This window comes from Vidua macroura, chromosome 4 (genome assembly GCF_024509145.1).
Source record: "Vidua macroura isolate BioBank_ID:100142 chromosome 4, ASM2450914v1, whole genome shotgun sequence".
Classification (NCBI taxonomy): Eukaryota; Metazoa; Chordata; class Aves; order Passeriformes; family Viduidae; genus Vidua; species Vidua macroura.
The window spans coordinates 66,386,851-66,407,177 of record NC_071574.1 but is presented as its reverse complement, the minus strand read 5'-3'; the positions used below and the strand labels follow the sequence as shown (position 1 = coordinate 66,407,177).

At 40.2% G+C, this 20,327-nt stretch overlaps 1 protein-coding gene across 2 annotated transcripts; it reads left to right on the top strand.

Moving 5' to 3' along the window:
• Window positions 1-307: 307 nt before the first annotated feature.
• TACC3 (transforming acidic coiled-coil containing protein 3) lies at window positions 308-20,034 on the top strand. Of its 2 annotated transcripts, XM_053975666.1 has the most exons (16): window positions 308-398; window positions 3,979-4,159; window positions 4,298-4,440; window positions 6,789-7,865; window positions 9,020-9,119; window positions 9,570-9,762; window positions 10,763-10,809; window positions 11,654-11,787; window positions 12,399-12,510; window positions 13,195-13,347; window positions 15,613-15,689; window positions 15,781-15,824; window positions 16,703-16,863; window positions 18,209-18,315; window positions 18,518-18,638; window positions 19,866-20,034. In XM_053975666.1, the coding sequence occupies exons 2-16, from the start codon at window positions 3,980-3,982 to the stop codon at window positions 19,929-19,931; spliced, it is 2,715 nt and encodes a 904-aa protein (XP_053831641.1). In that variant the 5' UTR covers window positions 308-398; window position 3,979; the 3' UTR covers window positions 19,932-20,034. The 2 variants fall into 2 exon arrangements, with proteins under 2 accessions (XP_053831641.1, XP_053831642.1); XM_053975667.1 differs by lacking the exons at window positions 308-398; window positions 11,654-11,787; window positions 12,399-12,510 and having other exon boundaries at window positions 3,920-4,159.
• Window positions 20,035-20,327: the final 293 nt, after the last annotated feature.

Here is a 20,327-nt window from a genome sequence, read left to right as displayed (position 1 = left end):
TGAACGCTGCCAGGGACGGGGCAGCCTCCGCAGCCGGGGCAGTTGTGGGGACACGGGGACATCGTGCAGCCGGGGCAGTTGTGGGGACACGGGGACATCGTGCAGCCGGGGCCGTTTGTCCCGGGCGGAGCCGCGCCTGCACCGCCCGCTCTGCCCCGCGCGGGGGCGGGCTCCGGGGGGGCGCAACGGTCACGCGTGGCGCTGTCCCCGCCCCCTCCCGCAGGACGCTCTTCTGATTGGCGGGCGCGCCCCGAGCGCCGCTCCCTCATTGGCGGGCCGGGGCTTCCGTTGGGTTTGAAATCGTGAGGCGGCGGCGCAGCGGCTGCGGCTTGTCGTGGGTGCTGCGTGCGCCGTCTCAGCTGAGCGCCCTCCGGGCTCGTCCCGGGAACTGCCGCCAGGTACGGGGGGCTTGGGGACCCCGCTCTAAGATGGTGTGAGGCTGGGGTGTTTAGGTTTCCCTTTGTGAGATTGGGTGCTGCAGGAGGCTCGGTGAGCCCTCTGAGTGGGGGCGGGGAGGACAGGCTCGGGGAAGTTCTGGCTCTGTAAGGCTGTGAGGGGCTGTGTCGGGACCTCTTTATGAGATTTGGAGGGCTCGGGCACCGCTCTGGGAGCTTGGGGTTGGACGAGGGTTTGGGGACCTTTCTGTGACCCTGGAATGCTGGGCCGGGCGAGCTCTGGGGCTGCTCTGTGAGTGTGGGGGAAGGTTTGGTGACCCCTCTGGTCTTGGAGTGGTTTGAATTTGATGGGGGGACTGACTGAGGACCCCTCAGTGAGCTTGGGGTGATGTGGTGCTTGAGGAGTTTAGCGACCCCTTTGTGAAATTCACGCTTGGGGTGCTGTGGGGCCGGGGGTACCTCCTTGTCTAGGGGCGTCAGGGGCACTTCTCTGAGCTTCAGATTAAGGCATTTGGGGGTTATTTCTGTCAATGTAAGGATAAAGAGAAGGCAGGAACTTGGAGGTAATGGCAGGAGCTCAAGGGTGGAGCTCAGGTGCTCCGCCCCACTGAAGTGCGGGTGAGGTGAGGATCTTGGGAGCATCTCTGTGTGTTTTCAGGATAATATGGGGTTGATGGGGAGCCTGGGGTGAGTCAGGAATAAAGAGGGACTGAGGCGGGCTTGGGTTTGGGTTTTTGGAGGTTTTTTTGGTGTTTGTTTTTTTGACTTAAAACACTTCTTCGTACCGGAATGGGCCTCCTGAAAAGCCTTCCCGGCCTTGCTGCTTCTCCCTTGTAGTCATGAGACGGTGATGATGAGAGTTGCTTCTCAGGAGAGTGTTTATTTGTTCTGAAGTGAGTTATTTGCACTAAAATAAGTGTATATATATATATAGATATAAACATACATCAGTCAGCTATGTGTCAGTTTGTATGGAAATATTGACAGCATGTACCAATTTGCTTTGCCATCAGTGAGTGCTCTGTATCTTGGCTGCTGGAGGAGTTCAGAAGGATAATTAAGTAGAAAAATTCCATCTCTGCCCTGCATGCTCAGTGGCTTTTCAAGCATTTGAGACTACATTGGTGTTTTGGATCATGTGTCCTAGAATTTATTAAACAACGGGTTAGGTTGAAGCACTTCACAAATGATGGTTAACTGAGGATTAATTATCTGATGTCATGTCATTGAATTTATGTCGATTTGTAACTGTAGAATGGCAGGTTCCTGCATGTGCCCACATAAATATCCTTCTAAAATAAGGAGCATTCTCATTTTTGTGGACTTTGATAGATCTATGGAAAAGTTTGGGCTGAAAGGGACCTTGAATATCATCTAGGTCCAACCTCCCTCACTGGGAGAGGACCTTCCAGGGACATGGACACCTTCCAATAGACCAGGTTGGTCCAAGCCCCATCCAGCCTGGCCTTGAGGTTTGTTTTGCTATAGTGGGAAAACCTGCTGCCTTTCATAATATTTATGTGCCTTGGATGCTGACCACTTTAAACAAAGCTATGAATAAGGCCACCCTTTCACTTTATCACAGCTTCTAGCTAATGAACTTGTGGAATATTATTTAGATCAAATCTTGAATGCAAATGTAAAAAATAAAACTATTAATTACTTTTAATATTTTAATCCTAGAAAGAAATTTGATTTTTAGATTTAATATCTAAAGTAGTATATGTATATGGTGTCAATTTATTTGGTTTAGCAATGGTGTACAAGTAGCTCAATGACAAATCTGAAAAAGTCTCCAAACAAACTTCCCTGCTTATGGAGCTTGTTTTAGAAGGTGTTGACAACTTTGCCATGTCCTAGGCTTGCTTCTAAAGTAATTCCAGTAAAAAAATACAGTTTGTAAAGATTTGCTTCATCTGTTGTCTCAATTTTAGTTTGGAATAAAGGAAAGCAGTGAAGTTCACTTCAAGTTCTACAAGTGGTTAATGTAAAAATACTTAATACAAAAAATAACCTGTACTGAACATTAATATGATGACTAAAGAAGGACTGAAGAAATAGCTAATACTGGTGTGCTTTGCATGCCATTGCTTCTGCAGCTATTGTTTGCATTCCACTGCTGATTAAAAGTGCTGCTGTCAGGCTTGCAGACAAAGCAGCTGAGTTCTGTGGAGAGTAGGAAGCAAATTTTCCCGTAAGGATTAATGCCTACATTAATGTGGAGAAATGTTTGGAGGCTTATGTACAGAAATTTAAATACATAGAGGCAGGGAGATAGAAAAATATGACATAAAATTTTCAGTCCAAGTGTTCTTGTTACCTCTTTATGACACTGAAAGCAATTGTATATATAGATTAATCCTGAATATATGATGGGAAAACAGGCTAAGGATTACATGTTTGGTCAAATCAAGCTTTTGAGATCAGTTAGAATGGTTACACAATGCAGAAAGCCAAAGTCTCTTCCACTTGATATTGGTTATCTTGCACAGGTGACAAAAGATAATGCATCAGCTGCTATGAAATAAATTGCTTTGAGAGCAGTTTTTCAATAAATAACTGCACTTCACAGATGTCATCCTTCATGGACAGTGGTTATGCTTAGATCTTCCATGCCTTCCGTCTATCTCTTGTTTTTCAAAAGCAGCAGTGCATCACTGAGTGTTAGTGTTAAACCTTTAAGACCAGCAGTGGCTTCAATGGGACTAAAAAGCAGGCAGAGTTCAAGTACATATAGCTTGGTGGCTTGCCTGGTGTATTTAAATTTGCTTTTTCTCTATTTCTAATTTATTTTCATCCTCACTCTTAGTAGCAGCCCAGGCCTGAGTTTCAAATCCTTCGCACTAGTAAAATTAGATCAGTATTTAACAATCTAATAAAGCTGGTGCATGTCCAGTGTACGAACAATATTTCAGAAATACCTTTCTAATGACGACTTTTCTCTTTTGCATACCAATGATGTCTATGCTGCAAAGGATTCCTAAGTACTATGTGCTTTACAAGAGCAGCATATGCTCAGACAGTGCAGGAAAAGGCTAATTTGATCCAGGACTCTGATCCCAAACACACCCTAACTAACCAAATTTGTTTCTGCTGTTTGCTGGTGTACAGTGTAGTAATGAGACCATGTGAGTAAACAGATGATTGTCATCTGTCTCATCTGCACTTGCAGAAGCAGTTGTGTTGCTTAGCTGGATGCCCTGTTCAAAGACACGGCTGTATGTCACTGGTTGAAGAGGTTGGGAATGAGGGAACTTTGCAGGTGACAGAGCTCCCTTTAAACGACAGGCAGCTTAATTAAGGAGGCTAGAATGTGAGCTGTGGAAGGCATATAATCAACAATTAGCTTCTCAAGCCCCTACCAAAAGCAGAGGGACTGTGTACTGCTGCTTTTAGATACTTCAGAGTCTTCTGAGACAGACCTTTCCCTGTGAAGCCTTTCCATGCTTCCAGCTCTCCCTTTGAAGCTGTTAGTCTTGGCTAGTTAGTGCCAGGCTGCCAACTTCTTCCATTATCTCAAAGTGCATCTGGCTGACCACACCCTCTCATTCATGCTGCGGTGCTGTGTGTGTTGATGTTCTAGAATGAGTCTGCAGATTTTAAATGCAGAAAATGGAGAAAATGGAGGAAGCCTTAAGGATGACTTAACAGCGGAAGACATTGACTTTTTCTTTGCGCTGCCGGAACCTACAGGGAGACCTTCTATTCTTCGCCTGTCCCAGAAAGAAAACTTGCCACCAAAAAGTGGGGGAAAAGCGATGAAGGTAAACTTCTGGTTTTGTATTATTTTTATTCTTTCTCCTTTTATGGTATCTGCCACTGAATGCATGTGCTATTTGGTGCTTGAAAAATACTGTGCTCATGTTTTTCCTTTTTCTTTCCCCCCCACCTCTTTCTTAAAGGTAACCTTTCAAACTCCTCAAAGAGATCCTCGTACTAGAAAAATCCTGAGTCCTGCTATGACAGACAAACTTCAGACTGCTTTTGCACTTGACGATTGCCGTGAAGATGTGGCAGATATTTTATTTGCACCCTCTGATGCTGAGTGAGTAGTTGATCCACTGCTTGCTGTGTTACCCATGTGGGGCATGCTCAAGTTAATTTTCCCTATTTTAAACCTGTATAGTTAAAGTATAATTTTCTATTCTATAACAAGTTGTAAACTGTGCAGGAGGACCAAAATTAATACTGACCAATGCATAAACTTTTCCAAAGATAACTGTCATTACTTTTAAGAAAATTTTATCTTGATTGTAATATTAATTGTTGAACTTTATTCCTAACTCATCTGTAACTGATTTCATTAAGGTAACTTACGGTATGGATAAATAACTTGAGAAGAGATATTGTAAGAAGCAGTTTTTTATTCTCTACTTGATGTAAGGTTTTCGTGTGAGAATACAACTATTCTGAAGTTAAGCCTTAAAATATCTTATCTTGTATGTTAAGTACTGTTGTATCTTGAGGAGTAAAATCTAAAGAGATAAATCTTCTGAAGGGTTGGCTTGAATTGACACCTTGAGTCAGGGAGTATTAAGATTTTCTTTAATCTAGCAGCACAAGATGAATATAACATCAGTCACAAGTGTAAACATGTTTGTGCCTTTATAGTCTAGCAGCCTGAGTCTCAAAGTGGCTCATAGTAGCTGTTTGTAGAAGAGCATAAAATCTGTAATGTTTCAATTTGGGGGTATTGTGACAATATTAAATGCAAATTTTGTTACTGCCTTTTAGCACCCCCCCCTTTAAACTAGTATAGACATCTGACACCTGTACTTCCACCAGCAAGAAGTCTCAGGTCTTAATTTTGCCTTCTGCAAGCAAATACACCCTTTTATTTGTTTTTAACTACCCGATACTTTCATTTGATCCCTGTTTTTGTTGTTGGGAGGGGGAGAAAGGGAAAAAGGTGGCAACACTTAAGTGTGTATATATGCTTCAACTGTTTATTTCCATGTACAGTCTAGTTCAAAAAGCTATTTCTGAACTAAACACCAGAATTAAATAATGTAATGGTATTTATGCCCCAAATTCATTGCTTGCACAAATAAACAAAGATGTAGTACTTAGGAAGTTCAAGTGAGTTTAAAGGATCAGCACCAAGTTGTTTTAGTCAGGGCATGATTGTATCAGTGCATTGCTTGTACTGAACGTGTCCTCTCTAGTTTTAAGGATTTGTTTGTAGCAAATAAGTGAAAGGGCTCCGTGTGGCTGAACGGGGTCACTTTTGACTCCTCACAGGCGGTTGACATTCCAAGCAGGTGTCTCGCTCCTGACTGGCATTTATTAGGTTAAACACGGAAGGAGAGTGGGAGGGACCTGAGTAGTCACAGCCTGGGGCTGAGCTATTGCCGGGAAGAAGTGCTCAAACCGGGTGAGAACAACTTCTTCAGCTCTTATCTCCCGCCTCTGCTTTCGAGTTTATCAAAGTGGAGTTTTTAGTGAGTGGTTTTTAATCACGTTCTGTTCTGCAGCAGATAAGGATAGCACATAGAAATAATAACTTTATGGAGGGACAAAACAATGGGAGGAAATCCTCTTTCAGGAAGTAATGGCTTAACTCTCTGTAGTCTGAGGCTAAGCTTTCAGAAGTTGTGTAGAGTTTGGGGAAATAAAGTGGACAGCAATAACTTGTAGAATACTCAGCAATAGTAAGTACACAAACTCTTTAACCTGTGTCTTTCACTAAAAGATCTTAACCATTCTCTTACTGGAGAAGTGTTTTCTTGTATATCGCTCTATTCTTCAGATCTGCTGTTGTACAGAATTTAGAGTGCCTGAAGTCTAGGTTCTGGTTTTGTATGTAGGCCCTCAAAAATCAAATGCTGGTGCATACTTTCAGGGGGGAAAATATTTGCCAGAATGGCCAGACAAAGTAATGACTAGTGTGGGAGAGCCTGAATCATGACTTGGTTTGGTCCCAGACTTGAGTCTGTCATGACTCAGATGAATCTGCATGAAGATGGTACCACAAGTTGTCCTTGTGTTTGAGCTGCTGACTGTCAATAACTCGTCCTAAGCAGTGTGTGTTTCACTGCCTAGTGAAAGAGCAGTGTCCAAATGGCAATGTCCAAATGCTGTGCTGAGTACAGCAGTCTCCAGAGATGACTGGCATAAGGTATCAAGGCTGTGTAGAACAGGTAGCTTAAGAACACTGACTAACTTCAAGGGTTGATCTCCCTATGCTTCATGTGTACCAGAGCTCATAAGCCTTGACTGTTTAGGTGACAACTGAATTCTGGCTGTTATATTTTGCTGTCAGCTGTCTTATTGGGAAAAAAAAAAGAAATCATATTACTCTGACCATGCAAAGCTACTTGTGCAAATATTTAGAAAGATATTTTCAAACTATGCCTGCAAGGTAACCATGTCTTTTTTTTTTTTTTAATGCAGCACATGTCAACAAAAGACTGAAGCTGAAACAAACAATACACAAATGCCAGAGAAGGTCAGCGTGGCTCCTTACCCAGATGATGAGATGCCAGTGAAGAGTCGAGGTTCCTACAATCTTGATTTTGATAACTTAAATGACATCAATCCTTTTCAAAGTTCAGTACAGTTGCCTCATTCTCCTGGAAATCTGCAAAAGTCTCCTGTAAAAGTATCCAGCAGCCCTGAGAAAACTATTGAAAAAAGTAATGATTCTCTTCTGCGGGATGATGCAGCTCCTTTTGCTTCAGCCACAGCAAATACAGAGTGTTTAAGTGAAGACAAGGCTCTCATCTCTGAAAAAGAATCTGCACTGAGCGAGCTGGAGTCTAACAAATCCAAGCTGTCCCCTAAGCAAGCAGTTGGTGACTCTGAGCAGGGTGTGAAGTCTGTTTCCACAGATGCAAGCCAAACTGATAATTCAGTGGTATTAGCAGAGGCACCTACACCTCCTGCACAGTCACCTGGCAGCCTAGGTCCCAGTAGTTCTGATGTATGTAGCTCTCCTAAAACTGAGGAATCAAAGCTTCAGAATGTTTCAGTAGCAGAACAAGCTGGTGCACTAGAGTCAAAGCGTGATGAAGAGCTGGGTGTCTCCAAACCTGCAGAAAAGCCTGATGTCACCAAGGCTGGACCAGTAAAACTGGAATTTGACTTTGATAATACCACTGCTAGAAAACCACCTCCTAAGAAACTAGGTAAAAGACCTGGAATTAAGCCACCTTCCAAAAAAATTCCTATTACCAAAACAAAACCGGAGAATACTGAAGTGCAAAATAAAAGCAATGTGGAGGATGAAATCCCTATTCCTAAAGCATCTTATAAGTTTGACTGGGACAAACTTGATGATCCAAACTTTAATCCATTTGGAGGAGGTTCTAAAATTTCCACCTCACCCAAGCGTTCTAAACCCAGCCCTCAGAAAGTTCACCTGTCAGAGGAACAGGAGAGTACCTCACCAGGAAGGGAATCTCTTCCAGTGGAGGAGGATAACAGGCCAAGTACCAGTGAAACTCTTGAGAAGGAAGAACCCAAAAATCTGTAAGTGAATCTGTGAAAGTGAATCCCAAAAATCTGTAGCTGAATGCAGGAGCACCTTGAATTCATGTGAGGAAAGTTAGATAGTATCTCAAACTACTCCATTCCTACTTCTTAGGCTGCATCCCTCCCAGGCTGGCAGAGTCTGTTGTAATCTATAACACAATTTTGTTGCAGCAGCAAAGATCTTAATTGGGGAAAACTCTTGATGACTAGCTTTAGGCAAAAGGTGTTCTGAAGTCTGGGAGAATGGGAGAGATCAGGCTTAGGTGGAAAGAGCATTGTTCAAGTGGTGCTCTCCACACTTCTCCAAGATTAAAGTGTGACTGCTACGGTCTTTAAATAAAACAGGGAAGTAGGCAGCAGTGTTGTACATGGTGCAGCATGGGAAGGGATCAGGCAATTTTGTTCTCTGCTGCACTCTGAGGTGCTGTTTCTTCCCTGCATGTTCCTTGTATCTAAATGCTATCTCCAATAAAAAGACCTGGCTCTGAAGCTGCATTTTTTTTGGCAGCACACAGACTTTTAACTTGAGGATGGAATATGTTGTTACCTTTCCTAGAAAGTCTAGTTATTAATGTTACTATTGACAGTCAGGTGCTTGCCAGAACTAGACTGGCACAAATTGTTCATTTGACAGAAATGTTTGCATGCTTGCTCCCCGCGTAACATGATCAGTTACTGTTTACCAAGGTGAAAAGTTTACTTACTGCTGACGGCACAAGTGGAGTGAGTATTGGACTCTTTAGAGAAGTTCACACCAATAATCACAGCATTGCCTTGGAAAGAGGAGCAGGCTGCTTGTAATTCTGTTCTTAATTAAACAAAGACCCTATCTTTAACTTAGAAAAAGCAACGAGCCTAACAAATGAAAATAAGAGCAGTGTTAAGTGAATGGAAATAAGTGGTGCTACTGCGATTTTCTGCTTCCTGGGAAACACTGCTTCTCATGGAGGGAGAGCTTTCTGTCACACAAGTTGTCACCAGGCAAGACAGTAAATTTACATCCCCACCCTCTGGAAAGCTTCCTGTGTTGTGGCAGTAGAATCTCTCAAAGGAGCTACCTTTGTTCAGTTCACTTGGAAAGACAGAATTTGAACTGTGTGATGTAAATGCTGATTTTTTTTTTTTTTTTTTTAATTCTGGTTTTTCTCTAGGGAAATTGTTGAGCAGAGTGTGGTAGAAGACATGCCAAAAGCTCAAGAAGAGAAGCCAGGAGTTCAAGCAGAAGCTGAACTTCCAGGAAAAAGAGAAGTGGTAAGGTATAGGAAAGATAGCCAGTTCTTACCAAGTTGTTCCATGAAACAGTTCTCTGGCTTAATGACTTAATCTTGTGAAACCTATTTTTGATATTTTGTCCAAGAATTAGTTGGTTTATACATTTTTAGCTGCTCTAGAAATAATGTCAACTGTGCAGACCTGTGTTTTGAAGGTGACATCAGAGACAGACAAATTGATGCCTTGGTATTTAGTATCTTTTTTGATCAGCAGTTGCAAATAAGGACAAACATAAATGTGTGGACTCTAGAAAAGTGGCTCCTGAGCTGTGCTTAGTGTTGGTAGTTTATTTTTTATGCCTGTGAATTATTTTTTTTATATTGTCAGCCCAGTTAGTTTATGACAAACCAATTTGATCATTAAAATGATTTTCATTGCATTTTAAAATAATTATTTTAACAATTAAAAGGATTTTGTTTTTCTCATCAGGAGAAGCAAATGAGCCCATCTAAAATGTCTCCAGCTAACATTGCCCCCTGTCAAGATAATTTGGTTTCCACTGACAGTGGAAAAAAGTCAATGTCTGCAGAAGAAATTAAACCTAGTTCCCCTAGAACTGAAGTAACAGCTGATGAGACCGCTAATGCTGAACCTGAAGAGCTCTTCAGACCATCATCAGAAGGTAAGGGCATTTCTTTTAAACAGATTGAAAATGTATTGTTTCACTAATGTGTATATGTATTTTTTTACTTAAGTTTTATTATGGATAGTTTTTTCTCCCATTCTGCCCTTCTGAAAAGACTCCAGAACCCACAATGACTAGCAGTGCTGGGAAATGTATCTAAGCCTATTTCTAATTTCCTCTGGTTTAAGCTAAGTTCAAAAAGCTGGCTATTAGGATTCAGTGGCTTGTGAGGATGGAATTTAGGCTGGTACAGAAACTGTCTTTTTAGAATTTCAGTGGCAGTTTCTGTGCTGAAAAATTGCTCCCTGAAAATAATTTCTAGTGTTAGAGATTTCTGGTGTAAATTGAGAGCTCGTGAGCTATACAGCTGTGTGTTTGTGAGTCTTGTAGGTTACTGCAGGCCTTAGCACTACTGGTTTCATACTGCAGTGTGAATGATCTTCCTGACAAGCATGCTTGTCTTGAGAGCTTCCTACGTGGCTGTGATTTAACCACTTTGAAAGGTTATTCCTGGTAGGAGCATTGTGTGGAAGAATGAGCAAATGGTTTGACTGCAGTGCAGCCTGTCACTTACCTTCATACTGGAGTAGAGTCACTGTACTGGGAAATGGTTATAACTTCAAACTTCATCCTTCAAATCTGAGCTGTGTGCTAGTTTTAATGGTGAGATTGACAATCTTGCTCTTTCATGGGGCATTGTGTGTAACAGAATATCTGAGTGTGCTTGTCACTTTAGCCACAGAACAAGAGAAAATGTGTTAAATCCTACGTATTCTTACAAGTCCTTGGGAACAAATGGAAGTTGTAAGTGTGCATAGCTTAGAAATCTTTGCTTTTTTCATGTCTGGATAGAAAGACAGTATTTTTAACCAATGAAGAACTAGAAGTCATGATACTGAGAGCAGGGATTTATTTGCTTTATACACGTTTGTTTCTGTCTGTGGTAGGACAATTTGGCAGTATTGCATCTTCATTGTATTATTTCCTCATTTTCCAGTTTTTGGAATGGGCATAGACTACCTGGAACAGTTTGGGTCTTCATCAGTAAGTATGACATTAAATGTTTTGTTTGCCTTCCTGGCAGTGTGGAGAGGAAAGCAAAGATGAAAGTGTCAAGCCTTAAATATTTTCATGAATTAACTTTGCTTTGAAGTGTCCACAGAAATTGTCATCTATTCCAAAGGAATGTGATGGCAAGGCTGGGTAGGGGGTGATGGTGCCAAGGAAATGTAGTTATTAGCAGTTTAACTAAAAATCAAAGATCTCTGGCTGTCAGTGTGCAAAGGTGTTACTTTTCTTTAATAGCAGTAAAACTGAGGTGAATGATGTTTCACTCTGGCCAAAACTGCTAGAAGAGGATGCTTTAAAAGTGCAGGATCATTGTTTCAAAAACATCTTTTCTAAGCTCTTTTGCTTTATGTTTCAGAAAATCTGTCTCTAAGTGGGGCTTGTCATGTTTTAATCAATTCAGCTTAGTTATTCTTCCTCTTATTCTGGACCCAAGGAAGAGAATCTCTGAACAGTGAATGCACTGAATTGAAATTATTTTAATCATGCTGTGTTTGTCCTTATGATTTTATAAGCAAAGAGAAAATGGCATACACTGTTTTTTCAGCTTATAATATTCTTTCCCTCTCTGTCTTCTGGTTTGGAATAGTTCATTAACTTTTGATTCAGTCTGTGAACAGATTGAGTTCCCTTGATATTACATAAGGACTTAAGCATGTGGGCACGGAGTTCTCTTATGTAATTTTCCTTCTGAGAACAGTGCTCTGGCCACTGAAGAATAGGCTCACCCACTCTTCAGAGGATTATTTGTGTGTGGGTGGGATGTGTGTGTTGAGCTCTGAAGCAGATCTGTCAGTTTATGCCTCTTTCCCTCCTTCAGTTCAAAGAATCAGCCTTGAGAAAACAGTCACTGTATTTGAAGTTTGACCCTCTGTTGAGAGACAGTCCAAGAAAACCAATTTGTGGTACTATTGAATTAAGTGAGAGTATCATGACAGCTCCATCTCAGCCTGGGTAGGTATTGACTTAGTACATAAAATCAGAGTTGTTTAGATTGGACTTGACAGTCTGAAAAGTCTTTTCCAACAGTTAACCCAGCACTGGGGAGTCCACCACTAAACCACGTCCAAGTGCATCATCCACACATCTTGTAAATAACTGTAGGTCTGGTGACTTGCCTGTTCCAATGCTTGACCTTTCAGTGAAGACATTTCCCCTAATATCCAATCTCAACCTCCCCTGGTGCAATTTGAGTCTGTTTCATCCAGACTTGTTCCTTGGGAGACCAGCCCCCATGTCACTACAGACTCCCCTCAGGTGGTTGTAGAGAGTGAGAAGGTCCCTCTGAGCCTCCTTTTTTCAGGCTGAGTCCCCTCAGTTGCCCCTCTCATGCTCCAGAGCCTTCCCCAGCTCTGTGCCCTTCTCTGGACATGCTCCAGCACCTCAATGTCCTTATAGTGAGATGCCTGAAACTGAACACAGGATTCAAGGTGTAGATTCACCAGTGCTGGGTACAGGGGTACAATTGCTGCCCTGGCCCTGCTGGACAGACTGTTGCTGGTACAAGAGCTTTACAAAGAAAGACTCCATTTGAATTTAATGGTGTTATGTTTGTTCATTTTTAGTCCTGTTGCTGATTTAAGTAATGTGCCTGAGGAAGCTGGAAAGTCTCTAGTGAGTCTTCAGAGTGAAGAAAAAACAAAAGGACTAGATCTGCTGGGGACATTTACAACTCCTGTAAGGGTGTCTGGAATGCTATCAGGTTTCATGTTGATAGTTTAGGAAGGGGATAGCCTAGGTTCTGGATTTAAGACTTAGGTATTTTAGGCATTGAAGAATCTGATAAATGTTTACTTAAATGGTTGATTTAAACCAGGTTGGATACTCATTTATACTGAAGTTGAACTTTGTGATGAACATTTTCTTAAGTATTAAAAGTATTTTTTGTGGAAACTGATGCTATCGCACATGGTCTAAGGGAATTGGAGCTGTTTTTAAGAATGCTCTAGTCAAGCAATATTTTTTATGCAAAGCAAGCTTTGTATTGTGATTGCATTGGTGGGATGAAAAGCACTTGGGTTAAACTGGATGCTCTTGCAGCTATGGTTTATAGCTTGAACAGATTTACCTGCAGCAGCTCATCCTGAAATGGTTTCTTTCACTTGTGAGAAGCAGCATAGTGTCATCTGCTTTGTTTCTGATAGCTCTAATTAGTGGATAGCAGTTTTGGGTTCTACCTTGTAGGTATTTCTTAGAGCTATGTGGTCAACTTCAAAGTAAGTTAGTTTTATGCTAACAAAGTTGTGGAGGTATCTGGTATGTTTAAATGAGATACACTGACTTCAAATAACATGCATGGACCTAATCAGTGGTATGACAGTAGGAATCTGTTGAAACTTTGCATTTTTCTTTTCTTTACAGGATGCTGGTCCCCTAATTCCAGACTCCCTGAGTAGTAATGTTCCTCCAGTCCCTTTTGCTACTTCTGCAAACACTGCAGTGGATGCTATTATAGATGTGCTAAAATATAGCCAAAAGGACATGGATGCAGCTGTTGAACTGGTGAAGAGAGAGGTATGGTGGCCTTCCAAAGCAGAACTTGGCATAGCCTTGGAAGGTCCTTTTGTTTGGATTATCTGAGATAAATCTATACTTTGCAGTTTTCCTCATCATACTTGACATAAGTATCTCATTATGAAAAGCTTGCTGTGGACTTGTTCTGTAGGTATAGAACTTTTTGGAGCTAACACTTCAGGAAATAGGACAAACTTCATTATTAGTCAGGTTCTGCCTTACATCTGGTCACTATTAAAAGGCACGTGTTATCAGATGGGATAGTTAGGCTTTATATCATGATCTGCATGCTTCTTATTCAACAAGCAGGAATACATTTTCATGCCAATGGAAGAGAGTCATTTATGTAACTTCCTAAAACAAGATAAAACTGTAATGCCAGTTTAGTGCTGTGATCAATTCTTTTCTTGTGGGACCTGAATGGACAAGAGCATGTCCAGCTAATAAAGTGAAGACGAGATCTGGACCTCACTCCAGAGGATAAGGATGTTTTAGTGAAGGAGGGAAGAAGTAGTTGGTAAGATTTTAAGCCTGTTCTGTAATTGTGGAAATTGCCTTTAAAAGCCCATCTTCTGACTGATGCGAGAAGACTTACATATCCACTTACTTCAACAATTGGAGTACTTGATTCATTAGGACTTCTGATTTATGTAACATTACAAACACTAAATAATGTAAGAGGAGAATTTAAGCATAAATGTCCTTAAAGCTAATTGTATCACTTCAGCAAAAAATGGAGCTTTCAAAATTCCTGACTGCTGTACTGCAGGCAGTGGCATGTGGGACACCAAAGATGACCTCTGATTATTTGCTGCTTAAGTTCTTTTGTTTTAGAGTACAGAGATAGTGGCTTTTCTAGGAATAACTTTTACTTTCCCTCATTTAGGAGGTGACTTTCACTCAGCATATTGTCGAGTACAGGAAAATAAATGTGGCTTTGATAGGGGACAGCTTTTAATGCATTGATCTAAAATGAAGAACCTATGTAATTGCAGGGGATAAAGCTTGTAATATCTTTAAAGTGCTGCTCTTCCACGTTGGAAAGAACAACTTTACACCTGCAAACACTGTTCTAGGTGTGACTGGGTGATTCCAGCTGTGTCACTTAAATAAAAAGTCCTGGAATTAAAATATCAACCTGAAAGGAAGACAGGCTAAACTTAATTTTTTTTTTCATTTGTGAAACAACTCAGAAGTAGGAGTAAAGTGAAAACTTGTTTTCTATCTGAGCAAATACAGCACTTAGGAAAGCTTGCTTTTTTGGGGTCTACTGAACCCTTTTTGAGCTTGCAAGTGCAAGTTTCTAACTTGTTTCCATCTTCACATACTTTTGCTTTTGTAACTTTTTTTCCCTAGCTTAGCTATCAATACTTCTCTTAATAGTTTGTACATTCTGTTTTTGCTAGTGTCCTGCTTCCTGTCACCTGAAATATTGCAATATATGTAAAATTAGATTACTCTAAAATAAATACTGAAAAATCTGTGTACTGAAGTTTACTATGTAGTTTCAGACTATTAGAAATCATGTGCTTTCACTTTCTCTTTTTAAAATTGCAGTTTATTTTATGTATTTTGAGCCTCTTGTATTTGAAGGCCTCCCACAGTGCAGTCAGCTGTGGTTACAGCTCTTAAATTGTTATGGAACTTGCACAAAGTGTTTAGCAAAGGCTATTTGTGCTGCTTAATTCTGTTACTGTGAGCTCTGCTTTAGTTTAGCTGATGTGAAATAGGTATCATTATTCTCAAAAGAATTGAGGCATCTTTTAATCCTCCCACTTCTACATTCCCTAATTTAGTGTTGAGTATAAGTTACTGAAAACAGCAATCTTGAACCGGCTCCTGGTATTTGTTCTCTCATGTGTTAATATTAGCAGGTTAGTGAAATGCTTTTTTTGTCTGGACTGTAAGTAAGAGGGAAATATGTGCCACTTGAGAGAATGTTCCTTGGCCCATTGTTTTCTCTCAGAAGTTACAGTCTACACAGACACTGAGCAAAAGTAGCCAAGAGGATGGTTGGCTGAGTTGACTCTGATCTTGCCACTTGAAGAGATACTGGCAAAGTGCTGGGAATAATATATGCAAAATCTATGTATTAATCTAAATTTTGAATCAAGTTTATAATTAAACAATTTTGATTGTTAAGCAATTAGAACTTACTTCTCTCTGTATTAAGTTAAAAGTATACCCAAGTTACCCTTCAGACTGTTTTTAGTATCAAATCTTTTTTTGTGCAAAAAGTAAAGGCTTACCTTTTCACCCTTAAAGGTTCAAGAGAAAGAGCTGGAGATTGAAAAATGGAATGAGAAGTATAATAAGCTTCATATGGAATACAAAGAAATGGGGTATGAATCTGTCCTGACTTTTATATGTACTTAGTTATTCCAGATGCTTTTTCTAACTTATGTTCAACTTCTCTTTTTTTGTGGTTTTTAGAAAAATTGTTGCTGAATTTGAACAGACAATAACACAAATTATGGGTAAGTTCCATATTTACACTTTGAGTGCTTTGGGGGGCTGGGGCATGCTTAGCCCAGAGCTACTAAATGAGGTTAGTACTCTTTCACCTTTGACATTAATATTTCAGGTGCTTCCAGGATAAGTGTAAGGTTTAAGACAAGATAGACTAACAATTTTATGCATATCCATACAGACATATCACTTGATAGGTAATGATGACTTTTTGAATGAGGCATGAACACAACTTTATTCTTCACTGGAACTGTTGGTTTATTAAAACTGGCAGATCCAGTTGTCAGCACTTTAATTGTTTACTGTTTGACATAATTTAAGTGGCAAGGTATCACTAGAAGTTCTTGCTGGACAGATCTGGCCTTTTGCTTTAGTCAAGTTTGTGGCTTCAAAACTAGGAGAGATCTGCCATGTCTTCTGTGCTCCTCGGAGGCCATGGGAAACATAGCTTGGCTGTACTAACCCAAACCTCTTCTGAAAGTCTGCTGTGCTAGTCTGACTTGTTATCCCAGTCTCCTCCAGATCTTCCAGCTGTTGTGTATTTTTAATGAAAAATATTTTTGGATTCCTTGCTTCTATCAGAACATTTGAGGCTCCTGTTAGGGTAAACTCAAGTGGAGTATTTTGACTATAGTGCAGGAGAAAAAATGCTTTAGGCAAGCATATTGTCATGTTGTTAATTGCCTTAAGTTTGGTGTGAGGTAACATGTAACAAAGATACAAAGACTTCTTAAAGCACAGACATGGTGTCTTTACAGGTGGGAGGCCATGTTATGAAACCTTTTGTAAGGGGAAGAATTGAAGGTGTGGGGGTTATCTGTCTGTACCGTGGAGCTGGTTCTATGCTAAAGCAATAACTAGCATGGGTTAACTCCACTTTCTCTAGAGGATGCTCAGAAGCAGAAGGAAACCTCAAGAAAAGAAATACAGAAGCTGATGGAAGAGAAGCAGCAAGCTATTTCAGATCTGAACTCTATGGAGAAGTCCTTCTCTGAGCTCTTCAAACGACTTGAAAAACAGAAAGATGCGTTAGAGGGTTACCACAAAGTAAGATGATTTAATACAAATAATACTCTAAAATAAATGAGATTTAGTGGAGAGGAGATGGTGAAATTTCTAGAGCAGCCAATAATACTCTAAAATGAGATTTAGTGGAGAGGAGATGGTGAAATTTCTAGAGCAGCCATTAATTAGATACTATAGGGATTACCTGTAAACCCAGGTGCTAAGTTTTTTAAAGGATTTAAAAATCTACTAATTTGTTGTATTTAGTGACTGACTTAAAGTAAGATAATGACATCTTATGTTTGAAGAAACTTTGCCTTCTAAATGAGCTGTTTCTTCCTGCAGCACATCTTTTTTACTAATCATAAAGATACTCTCATGTGGCAACTGCTGCATAAGAGCAGCATGTTTCCCCAGCATCACATTGAATGACTGCTGAAGAGGATGTGCAATTACAAGTCAGAATAATAGGTTATTAGGTGATCCCTACTAAGATGCTTATGGGATTTTTCTAAAGCTAAAGTCAAGCCTTAGTTCTGTAGCTTCTTCAGAGGCTGGAGGAAGGAAGCTAATGAGTAGAAGTTATGGTTTCTTACTCCATGAAATGCATAAAAATTCAGTTGCTTTAAGAAGTGCCTTCAGATTTTTTTCATTCAGTTATCTTTTAATGTCCTTGTTTACTAAAACTCAGAAACTAGCTCCTTAGAAGTTTCATTTTAGTCTATGTTTTAGAAACAGGCATAGTGTCTGTTACAACTTCAGTTTCTTCTTTGCTAACCTGTCAGGCTTCCTTCATCTGGTGCCCCTTCCATTTTCACCCTAATTTTAGAAGCCCTTTCCTTAGCACAGAGATAAACATCACTTGGAAAAACTAAATTCAGGACCTGCAATTAGTAGAGTCTTAGCAATTATTTTAACAGTTCCAACTTCCTACAATGGCTAATAAAATATGTTCATAGTGTGACTACCAAGGTAATTTTCTTGCTGTTAGTGTTGGATATGTTTACATCAGGGTCCAAAGCCTGAATTGGAGAAGTTGGATTTCTAGCTATTCTTGTGACAATTGCAACTTGATACAAAGCTGCTTTAAAAATAAATTGGAGCAAAACAAACAAAACCAATTATTGACATTTTAGTGACCTTCTTTACTGGAGTTTACTACTAAATAATGTACTGGGGGAAATATGGTGAATAAATGTTTGCAAAGTTAAGGTAGTTGAAAGGAAGCAGTTTAGTCCATATAGGCCTGTGGGATTTCAAGTTGTTCCTATTACTCCATGAGCAAATACTGCCCCTCAGGTGTAGTCAAATAACTCATTTGTCAGGTGGGGAGACTCCTCCATCTACTAGCTTAAACAGCTAACTGAACTTTGGGTTTTTGGGACAGAATGAAGAAGTTCTGAAGAAATGTGCAGAAGATTACTTGGCTAGAATTAAAAAAGAGGAGCAGAGATACCAGGCACTCAAAGCACATGCTGAAGAAAAGCTGCAGCAGTAAGTACCATGTCAAGAAGCCAGATACCAGGAATGGCAAACAGAGTTTTCACAGTAGCTGCAGAATGTGGTTCAATAGTGCCAAAACCTGGCTTAAACATATTTCATTTAACAATTAATCTGAAGTACAAGCATCTAGTGTGATTCTGTGAGAGTTTTGCTGTGCTAAGGGAATGTAAACACCATCTTGCACCTCTTTCAGAGCCAATGAGGAAATTGCTCAGGTTCGCAGCAAAGCAAAATCAGAGACTGCAGTGCTTCAAGCCACACTGCGCAAAGAGCAGATGAGGATCCAGTCTTTAGAGAGGAGCCTTGAACAAAAGGTCAGTCACAACGCTGTGGGTGAGTCTCTTCAAGCTATTGCCCTAGACTAAGTTAAGAACTCCCCTGTATCAGGGCTAGGAGGAGCCTTGCTAACTGTGCTGGTTTTGATGGCTGCTGTCCTGGCAGGCTTTGGGAAATTGGCATTGACACCTAAGACACAACTGTCATGTCAGGACTTGTCTGTATACTTAGATTTTTTTGGAGCACAAGGTTTGTTTCCAAACAGTCTGGGTTTCTGTGTCAGGAGGTTACTGACAGGAGGTGGTGATTAACAGTTATGCATGATGCAGAGCGGGATCTGGGAGTAAATTTGAATAACTGTCTGGCTCAGCTTGTTCATGAACATGGCTTGTAGGCTGTTAGCACATATTTAAGTGTATGTGACTCAAGTTTTCAATATTGTTCAGGCCATTAGTCCTTGTACTCTATAGTGTTTCATATTGCATAGGTAAAGTCTTAGAATGTTTTGTAAAGGCATATTCTTTGTTGTAACCATTCAAAGGAATAAGCTTTTTGGAGATTAAAAGTCACTGCTGGAAGTGCATACTGTTAGTTTTACTGCATCATTATTGTTGCTGCCAGTATTGAAGACTCAAAAATTGATAATGCTGACAGATTCCTATTATGGAAAAAAACCATATTTGTGAGTCTGAAGGTTTATGGCTGAAGTTTGCATAGCAGAGGAACAGTAGGCCTGTAACCAGAGAGATGAGACAAACCATTTAACACAGAACTAGGTTTGGTCTTGTCATAAATACAGTAACACTGTAAGTTCTTATTAAAATGGTTTAACTGTTCCATAAGGAATTCTACAAACTGGAAATTGTCACGTCAGTAAAAGTATCAAGGCATCATTTTACAGAATTTGTCTTGTGAAGATGAAAATCTAAATTGTCCATGTCCCAAATTTTGGTGTACCTAACAAAGGCTGAGCCCCTGAAGTCTTGTTTCCTTTTATCAGTTGGTCTCTGTGTATTATGGGAATGCCTGTAGAAGAAGCAGGAATAGTATAGTGGATTCTGGCTCATTTCCTGAGGCTCCTAAGGATGCCATGTGACCTTTGGCATAGTAGACACTCCTTTACATTAAATTTGCATGAGCCACCATCATGTAAATGGACTTTCTATTGCATATACTGGCAAACAGGACTTATGCAACCAGCTCCACTACAAGGTTGTAACATAGTTTGGACATACATGAAACTCACATTTTTCTTTCTTCCACAGACTAAAGAAAATGATGAATTAACAAAAATCTGTGATGACTTGATCTTGAAGATGGAAAAAAATTGATCTTTTAACTGTCTTGTAAATATGTTTATTTTCTGACTTGCTGTCTTGTGTGTTCACTCACTTTTTTTATGTATGTGGGGAAAAAATAAAATTCTTGATTCACCCTTGTCTTCCATATTATTGGCTGTATCTTTTGTAGGAAACATCTATTAACTTCAGTTCAATTGCTGCTTCCAGTAAGTAACAATGTCTTTCATAGCATTTTCACACATTGCTCAAAGGAAAAGCTTTTAATCAGTGTACCTTCAGTCTGTTCCCTGTGTAAGAACTTCAGAGCTCTATAGTCTTGACCTGGCTTTGCTGGGAAGGGTTGCATGGGCATTTTCTCTATTTTGCACTTGCTGCTCTCTCACTTAAATCAAGGCATTCCAGAGTTAAAAGACTGAAGTAAAACTG

Coding starts and splice junctions, on each gene's coding strand:
- TACC3 (XM_053975666.1), top strand. CDS start 3,980: ATGAGTCTGCAGATTTTAAATGCAGAAAATGGAGAAAATGGAGGAAGC. Junction 4,441..6,788: donor TTTGCACCCTCTGATGCTGA/GTGAGTAGTTGA, acceptor TTTTTAATGCAG/CACATGTCAACAAAAGACTG. Junction 7,866..9,019: donor AAGGAAGAACCCAAAAATCT/GTAAGTGAATCT, acceptor GTTTTTCTCTAG/GGAAATTGTTGAGCAGAGTG.